Source organism: Mobula hypostoma, chromosome 6, assembly GCF_963921235.1.
Source record: "Mobula hypostoma chromosome 6, sMobHyp1.1, whole genome shotgun sequence".
Classification (NCBI taxonomy): Eukaryota; Metazoa; Chordata; class Chondrichthyes; order Myliobatiformes; family Myliobatidae; genus Mobula; species Mobula hypostoma.
The window spans coordinates 31822893-31831895 of record NC_086102.1 but is presented as its reverse complement, the minus strand read 5'-3'; the positions used below and the strand labels follow the sequence as shown (position 1 = coordinate 31831895).

Here is a 9003-nt window from a genome sequence, read left to right as displayed (position 1 = left end):
CTGGTTTCTCTCTCCCTCCTTTTTTAAAAAGTGGGGTTACATTAGCCACCATATGTTGATATGGAAATAAAAATTAGCAGGATAGAAATCTGATTTAAAAGGGAGAGTCACTGAGTATCAGAGCCACACAGCAAAATATTTTAGATTTCCAATCAGTTATGGTGGTATTTAGTATTACAGGGAAATCATATGGTTTTGTACTAATATTTATGCTTAGGAGCCACCAATGCATGTATGGTGGCTGAGGATAGATTCCAGTCCTACTATGATATTGTTTCTTCTACCCAAGCAAATGAAATGAATCACAAGTATTCTAAACGGTTTGCTATCTGAATATTGGGCAAGAGATTTGGTAGAGCTGAAAGTCTGCAAATACAAGAGGCAGCATAAATTGTGATCTACAGTAGAGCTACTAGGACTTGATGTTTCAATCCCTATGGAATAAATCAAATGTTTTCAGGAAACTCTAGTAATCTTGTTAATACACTTTAATCTATAGCTTGGATATTTTGCTGTTTCTAGGCTTAAAAATCCTGGTTAGAATATTGAGTTTTATCTACAATCAAGGTGCTCTTTGAAGGAAAAACAAAATGAATTGTAGTGTAAGCTTGTCTTCACTCGTTTTTCCCTTTGCCGTCGGTTACAGAACCAGACTCGTATGACTTCTTTCTCCAGGTTTAGACTTTCTGCCATTTGCATGATCTCCTGGGAGGAAGGTTTACTTTGATGTCCAAAGTGTGTCTCTAGTGTTTCTTTTGCGAGCATGCTGATGATACAAAAGCAAATGTATAGACTAGTTCAATCTGTGCTTGCTGTATAATTTATTATACTATTTCCTTAATTTTGTACTTGTCAATTTCCTGTGAAGTAGCAGTGTAAACTTGAACTTTAAAGTTTTGCATAACAAATTTTGTTTTCCTGTAGTGGAAAATATTCAACATACATGTAGTGTAGAAAGGTAAAATCCATGCATATATTTCAATGGTTTTGCAAATGTCTTGCTTTAGAAATTTTTCCCCCTCAACTTGCATGTATGGAAGTTGCATCAGTATTTAATTAGCTTGTCACAGGCATATAATGCTTTGTCAATTTTTGATTTTTAATGGGAAAACCCAAACTATCAATTTCCCAGTTTTTTTTAAACTGTTGAGTACTGGATTTGCTAAGTGTCACAATGAACATGAAATTTGCTATCATTCTATCATAAATGGTGCAAAAGTTTATATTCACAATTTTGCCCCATTTAAAAGAAACTTTAAATTTATAAAAGTTGCTCTTAACCTTTTCATACACAAGACATAATTTCAGGAAGATTAGCCTGAGTTTGTATTTTAAAATGAATGTACTTTTATGTGGAAAACACATTGCTCCTCATGAGAATATTTAACTATTATGCTCACCTGATTGTAGTCCTTCTTTTTCTTTTCCTTTCAGTTGTTCCTGCCCTTTCATTATTTAAAACTGCGAGGAAACAGTAACAGAATACAATTTGCATTCATCTAATAGAAAACATAGAAAATAGGTGCAGGAGTAGGCCATTTGGCCCTTCGAGCCTGCACCGCCATTTATTATGATCATGGCTGATCATCCAACTCAGAACCCAGCCTTCCCTCCATACCCCCTGACCCCTGTAGCCACAAGGGCCATATCTAACTCCCTCTTAAACATAGCCAATGAACTGGCCTCAACAGTTTGCTGTGGCAGAGAATTCCACAGATAAAGAACTGCAAGAACTTGTATCCATTCTCTTCTTTGAAAACTTTGGTTAACTTTGGCTTAGTTACGTGGGCGTAAACCAGATCAAACTCCAATGCTTGTAGCATATTATTTGCTGGCTTCTGAATATATTCCCACATTCAGTTTTGGCAGTGTGCCTTGGCAGTTTACAGTGGTCTTGAAGCAAATGCTGTACAAATTGCTGAATATTACCAGGACTACAAGGATTAAATTACCAAAACAGATTACATGCTAAATTCCCTTGACGATTGAAAATTAATGAATATGACAATTCAATTATTTGGTAGAGTAGAGCAATACTACTTTTATTAGAGGTCCATAACATTAAAGTTAGAATTCAATTATTCAGTGAGTAATGCAAGGAAGACTCCATAGAAAGGGTAGAGTTCTGATTCCCCAGAATTTTCTTCAGTGTGTTGATCAGAACATTTTGAAAATGAGATGGAATTGTTAAAGCAACAATGAAGTCAGTTAAAAAAAAAAGCGATAAAATTCAGCAATGATCAAGCTGAATGGAAGGACAGGTGTATGGGCATTCCAGGTCTGATTTTTCAAATCTTCCCTACTGCAATAATAATCTTTAATAATCGACTCCAATAAATTTTCAATAATCTATCTTCCAATTCTGTAGTTTTGATCTTTCCAGAATTGGTGGCAATGGCCTCAGTTATCAAGGAATTCCTTTGTTTTGAACTGTCTTGCTTTAAAATTGCTTCATAAAATGACCTCCTCAGGCAAGAATAGTTATCTACCCTCTACGTAAATTTAAGTGAATTTTCACCAGGTATTAATGGTAATGATTAAATTTTACTTTCAATTTTCTGATAACGCTCCTGGAAAGTACCTAAAGAAATCTCCCTTATTAAAGGTAATGTATAAATTATAGTATACCCAAACGGGTTATATCTACTATTGTATTAAAAATCTATATAACCACGTTTTTTTTTGCTTTAATTACAGCAACATTTAACCATTCTTGAACTCTCAGCATTCTGAGGATCTTGTTCATTTTCAAGTTAGCACATATGATTTAGGAAAGGCTCCTACAACAACAAATATCCATACTAGCAAAATTTAACATTTAAGAACTGGGGCAAATGATTGCAACAAAAAAAAATGCTGCAGGAACTCAGCAGGTTAAGCAGTATCTATGGAAGGAAATGATCGTTTAGAATATGGTACATTCTAACAACAAACACCTAATTGTAGTAGGAGGAAATTACATATGTGTTGGGAGTTAAAGGAATAGAAAATTGTTGATGGGGAAGAGTTGAAATAAATTCAAAGAAAACTAATGCATATGTATTTATGCAAATAAGTTGGATATCCGGTATATCAAAATTAAACTTGAGAAATTTAATAATTATTTAGTGATTAACAGAAATAATTGTACTCAATGGAACAGAATTTAAAAAAATCGAGAGACACATACCTCCTATTTGTTCTGCTTCATCTAACCATTTGGAAAGGATGGATTTAAGTTTGCAAGCATTTTTAAAGCTCAATTGTAAATTTTCAAAGCGACAAATTGTTGTTTGGCTAAATTCTGAGCCATGCACAGCAGCAAGCGCCTCTCCAACATTTGTCTGTGTGTAACCTGTGGTGAGGAAGGAAGAAAGGTGGCCTCAAGGGAGATTATCAATTGAGGCAACACAGTGTAAATATTAAACTTGCACGCACCTGTTTGGAACTATGAACTTTAACCCTGCTTGAAATTGAACAGTTTTACAAGTAACTGAAGCTAATTAATTTCCAATTCGCACATTTCCACATAAGGAAAGAAATGACACATTCTTACTATAATTTTTATTCTTGGCTTAATTTATAAATTGGGAGCAAATATACAAAAGTGCAAAACAGGATGTATTTTGTATTTGGATTTAGTTATATTAAAATAACAAATAAACTCTCAAGTCACAAACAGGGCTAGGTTTTCGAACACCGAAACATGACATTCAGCTGTTAATACGACAATTTAAATGAATCCTACACAAATCCCATTTTATTCTCACCACATTGAAACCAATTTCCCACAGATAATACCATTCACTTTCACTCAAGGGACAATTTACAGTGTTCGATTGAAATACAAGTTTATTTGTGTTTTGGAAATGGGAAGAACGGCAGCACCGACGCGAAACCCTCCTTTCAGTTTGGACTAGATTTTAAGTCCAAACTAAATACAAAATACTGCTGATGCTGGAATTCTAAAATAAAGACGGGTAATACTGAAAAATCCCACCATCTTCTGTAGAACTACAAACAGTTAACCTTTGAGGTCGATAACCTTTTACTAGAGGTGGAAAAAAAATTGGAGGTACAACCAGCAAAATCCTTGCGTTTAAGTTCCATGCACTGCAGGGGAAAAGTTGTTTTCATGTCAGGGTGGGGTATTAGCTTTCTTTTACTACTCTGTACAACCCCTAGCTCTGAATCGTTTTCAGGTCCTTACTTTGTCGGCCCCAGAATGTAATCAGACTTTTAATCCCATTTTTGAATCACTAATTCATGCATCATCATTATAGTTTCACGTTTGTTTCCCTCTTTACGTTGAAAACTCAGCGTTATAAAACAAGACAGAAGTAAACCTTATCACTTGTAAGTTTACCTTGTTGAATGAATTGTGAATATAAAATTATTGCACTTTTGGAAATAGAAATGCGAATCTAAGCTCCCTTATTACTTATGTTAAGATGGGGTAAATTCATAGAACTACAAAATAATTCGAGGTACAAGCATCAAAATCCTGTTTTCTGTATTAATTGATCTTCATCCTATGCATTATTATTGTTTTCATGCAATGTGTTATTTCTCCAATAGAAAATACTCATGAACTAAATTATCTCAGGATTAGAAATGTAGGTATAAACTCAGATCCTCAAAAGAAATGATGAATCTGATAAACGCTGACAACACTGTCCTCCCGTCCACATTGTACACCTTTTTATTTCACAGCTTTTCCTTCAGGCTCTAAATAAGTAGTTACCAAAGGTCGCTAACATTTTGAGAGAGTTTTCAAACAGAACCTTCGATATTCATTTTCCTTACTGTTGAAACCCCCCCCAAAAAAAATTATCGTTAACACATTCTTAAACATGATTTTCAACTTTTTGAACTGCAATGTACGCTTAATCCTTTGCATGTTCAAAAGGATGATTTTATCGCAGCACCATTTGAGCCAAAGTATCCGCGGCATTTAACTCTCAAAATAATCGCATAATTAACAAAACAATGTTTATTATTTACCCAACTTTATTCTTCTTAATTTAAACTGAGCTGCAAACATCTCTAGTTCTTTGATTTCTGGCGAATCCGCTGCAACCGGGTCCTCGGTACTTTTATTCTTTTTTCGGAAATCCTGTTTGAAGTCCACGGCAATGGATTCCTCGCATAGGACTGACTGATGTAAGGAAGTAAATCCATGGCCCAGGTTACAGGAAGAGGTGCTCAATGCATGCTCGGGCAGTTTATACAGACACGGAGCAAGGCCACCTGCTCACAGAGACAATGTCGCTAGGTTGTTAAAAACACCCTTTGAAATGGAAAATAACTTACTATATGCGCGAAGCTATACATCTTATCAGGCAGTAAAGAACTTGATCAATCATTTTAGCCTTAGCTGCTGCGCGTTTTTCATGAAGTTTATCTTTTGAATGGAATTCTACAACATTAGTAGAATTGTTTACTTGCTTTTAGAAGTTTCACACCTTATTTGAGTCATAAAAAATATTACCATCCTTATTAAGGTGTGATATTTCTAATGAAGTTTCACCCGTAGACGTTTCTAATGAAGTTTCATACGTAGACGTCACTACGTATTCCAAATTGTCAAAATACCAGAGCCACCGCAAAAAAAATCGTAGAACAAATGATTAACTTTGAGATGGGAATCAAAATAGTAATTGGAATGAGAATATACATATTAAGCGACTGTAGAGTATTGCATAGCCTAATCCAGACTTATTTATTTAAGTACTACAGTCTCCGATATACTGTATCTATATAGATAAATATTCCTTTTGGACTTTGTACTAGAATGGTGAGTGTCAGACAATGTACAATGACCAAAGATGTTTTCTCCTTTGCAGCTCGCTAGTAGTTTGGTATTCTACCATAACCCTATGTATTGTATTAACTATTGTATACCTGTCCGACGGTTCTACTCCGTTCCTAATTTGTACCTGAATTCTCCGTCCCTCGCTGGTACACGTGTTTATTTAATTCCCTTCACGCTATCATTCCCTAATGGTTATCGCTATCGTTCAACACAATTTTTAGTTTAAAAATGGAATCTATGTGTTTCAATTATCTTCAGAAGTGTAAATAAAATAATTTAATATATTCAGGTACACTGGAAGTTAGCTGGATTAAAGGTTCAGAAAACATACTTTCACTTTCAAGGAGTACAACTGATGTTCCCCGTATTATTGATTTACTTGTATATTAGCTTCTTGTATTTGCTCAGTTAGTCTTTTTTTGCACGTTGGCTATCTGTTCAGTCTTCATCTGTAATTTTTCATTGATTCTATACTATTTCCTTGTTCTACTGTGAATTCTTGTAGAAAACGAATCTCAGGGTAATATGTGACGACAGGTACTGTAGGTACTTTGATAATACATTTACTTAGAACGTTGAAATGCATCTACCATCCTATCAATTTAAACGCAGTGATTGCTTAGCTTGAGTTGGTAGTGCTTGTTCCACTTCTGTAAAATGCAAGGCAACTGATCAATTCTCAGATTACCTTCGCAGCTCCTCGTCTTGAACTGATGACGACGGAAGAATGTGCCCCATATTTTCTGTGAATTTTGTGTCAAAATTTGGAAATAGGCTCATCTTCACGTGAAAATTCTTGACTGACTATCTATTTGGCATTAAGAACTTTAAATTCTGTTGCCGGAATCGATGACAAAATTGGCAACAATGTCAGTGCAACACTTTGGAACACGGTTACCGGGATATCAATACGTAGAGCAGATGGAAGTTCCTTTTATTGGGGGGGGGGGGAGAAGAGTCAATGAGATATAACACACTCAAAATGCTGGAGGAACTCAGCAGGTCAGTCAGCATCTATGGAGACCAGCTTCAGGCCGAGACCTTACATTCCTTTCCATAGATGCTGCCTAACCTGCTGAGTTCCTCCAGCATTTTGTGTGTGTTACTCTGGATTTCCAGTATCTGCAGAATGTCTTGGGTTTTCGTTCAGATCTAAACTTCGTAATAAAAACCTGTTCTCACTGTAGCCGAAATCGTGCTTCTTAACATTTTAGTCATTTGATTGTAGAGCGAATATAAGGTTCATTTAACCACTTCTCAACTCTTATGGAGGTAGTTAGCACTCCATTTTCCACCACTATAAAGTTGATTAAGAACAGCATCAATTGATGGGGAATTTGAAATGGACTAAAGAATCTGAGAGTTTGTCTTCAAAATCGTTTTCATTGCAAGCGCCCCAACTTCCTCACCCCGCCGCTACGCTACACTGATATATGGGTAGAAGTTCTTCTTGCCCCCCCCCCACAACACACACACACCTTGTCCATTCATTATAATTCATTATAGTCTTCCAGTCATCACATTTAAAACAAACCTGTAATCACTGCGTTACTTTCTCCTAATTGTCCCGAAACCGGGTTGCGTTCCACAACACTTCTGACTTCCGGTCGCTAACCTGGTCAAATAACCTTACAAGTATGGGCATTGCTGGGAGTGGTGGAATCGCAAATTCGGCATACAGTATTGGCCGATTTCATTCCGCGTACTTAAAAAAAACTCGTGCACGTACGCGTGGCGTTTGTGTTGTGATGAGGTAACTACTGAAGATCAATTGCAAAGCCGTACTGGAAAGCTAGGAAGATTATTACATCCAAACCGTGCTTTTCAGAAGCAGAAACGTAATTGTAATAGCAACAGCAAGAGAAAGGTATATTCACCTTACCCGTCATAACCCCATAAGGAGATTGTTGACTCCCATAATGGCAAGATGGCATGGAGTAATGGAGTCCGGTGGATGTATTGGCCAGAGACCCCGGGGGGAGGTGCATAAAGGAACATTTGGCTGTTGACAGTGGTTGTATCGGGGATAAAACCGATGGGACTAGTTAGAAAAAGCACAGCGTATGAAAAACCTAATTTAGTAATAGTTTCAAATAAAACAGCAAAAATCTCCAATTTCAAAATGTTCTTCGAATACCATTCTAAATCTATAATTATGACAATTGATTAATTGAAAGCTTTAATATTTCTGCTAACATGCTCTTCAAAAAATAGTGCTAGGAATACACGACGACTGCTTACAATGTAGCGATCGAAATGTTTTCCGCATTTAGATGTCTTAAAGATAAAATAATTTGCATAAAAGTCAATTAACACGATTTAATGTACAGTTATTTTTAAAATGACAAAATTATCTATAGATATACAATTCGTGAACTAGGTGTTTTTTTTTAGTTACTGTACCAATATGGCTCGTACTTTTTCCAGTAGCCCATGTACGACGTCAGATAACAAGAATTAAAATTAAACATTTGTAAAACTTATTCAACGAACGTTTCCTTTGCTGAAAGTTTGTCGCAAAATACTCAACCTTTAATAAGGGTTGCAGGGTGGAATCTTCCTTCATGTTTGAGCAATGGGGCTTGATCAAAACGAAGGTGGAATTACATATCCCTCTCAAAGCACAAAACAACAAAATCACCTTTAATTGCAATCTCTGCTGCGACGTAGACAAATTGCCCACAGCAGGCTCCCGCAAAATGACCAAATTATCTGTTAGAGCTTGTCGGGGCGGGGGGCGGGGGGAATAAAAGGCGCCAAGACGTCAAGGACAAACTTTTGATGTTGCCTAAAGGCGATGACTTTGACGTCCATCCAGATTTTTGGAATGAAACGAACTCATGAATTTCTGACGCAGAGCTACGAATGTGGCAAACTGAGCTTCGGTTGGCGTGTAACCAACGGGGTTAATTAAGAGGTACAGCGGAAAAAGGAAGCCTCAGACTCGCTTTTGCATACTCTATTTTAAACGGTGATCTGATGTTCTAGTTGAAAGACCAATGATCGCTTTCTGTAAGTGACGTTTAACAGAATCATGCAACGTGCAATTACCTTGTATTATTTATAAGTCAACTTTTGTGCATCTGTCAATAGCTGCACAAAATTCTTATATTTAAGCCAACGCATAGCCATATCGTTGGTTTGTATACCGAGGCTGTAACTTGCTTTTAATTCCTCGCTCTCCCAGCTCTGCTCCCCTGTTCCGTGAA

At 36.4% G+C, this 9003-nt stretch overlaps 1 protein-coding gene across 1 annotated transcript in view; it reads right to left on the bottom strand.

Moving 5' to 3' along the window:
• Positions 1-552: 552 nt before the first annotated feature.
• pou1f1 (POU class 1 homeobox 1) overlaps positions 553-9003 on the bottom strand; it is a 63577-nt gene continuing 55126 nt past the window's right edge. Inside the window, exons 4-8 of the mRNA XM_063050174.1 lie at positions 7677-7748; positions 4984-5229; positions 3170-3334; positions 1401-1461; positions 553-766 (exon numbers count right to left, since the gene is read on the bottom strand). Of these exons, the coding sequence (XP_062906244.1) occupies positions 553-766; positions 1401-1461; positions 3170-3334; positions 4984-5229; positions 7677-7748 (758 nt within the window). The remainder of the gene's footprint in view (positions 767-1400; positions 1462-3169; positions 3335-4983; positions 5230-7676; positions 7749-9003) is intronic.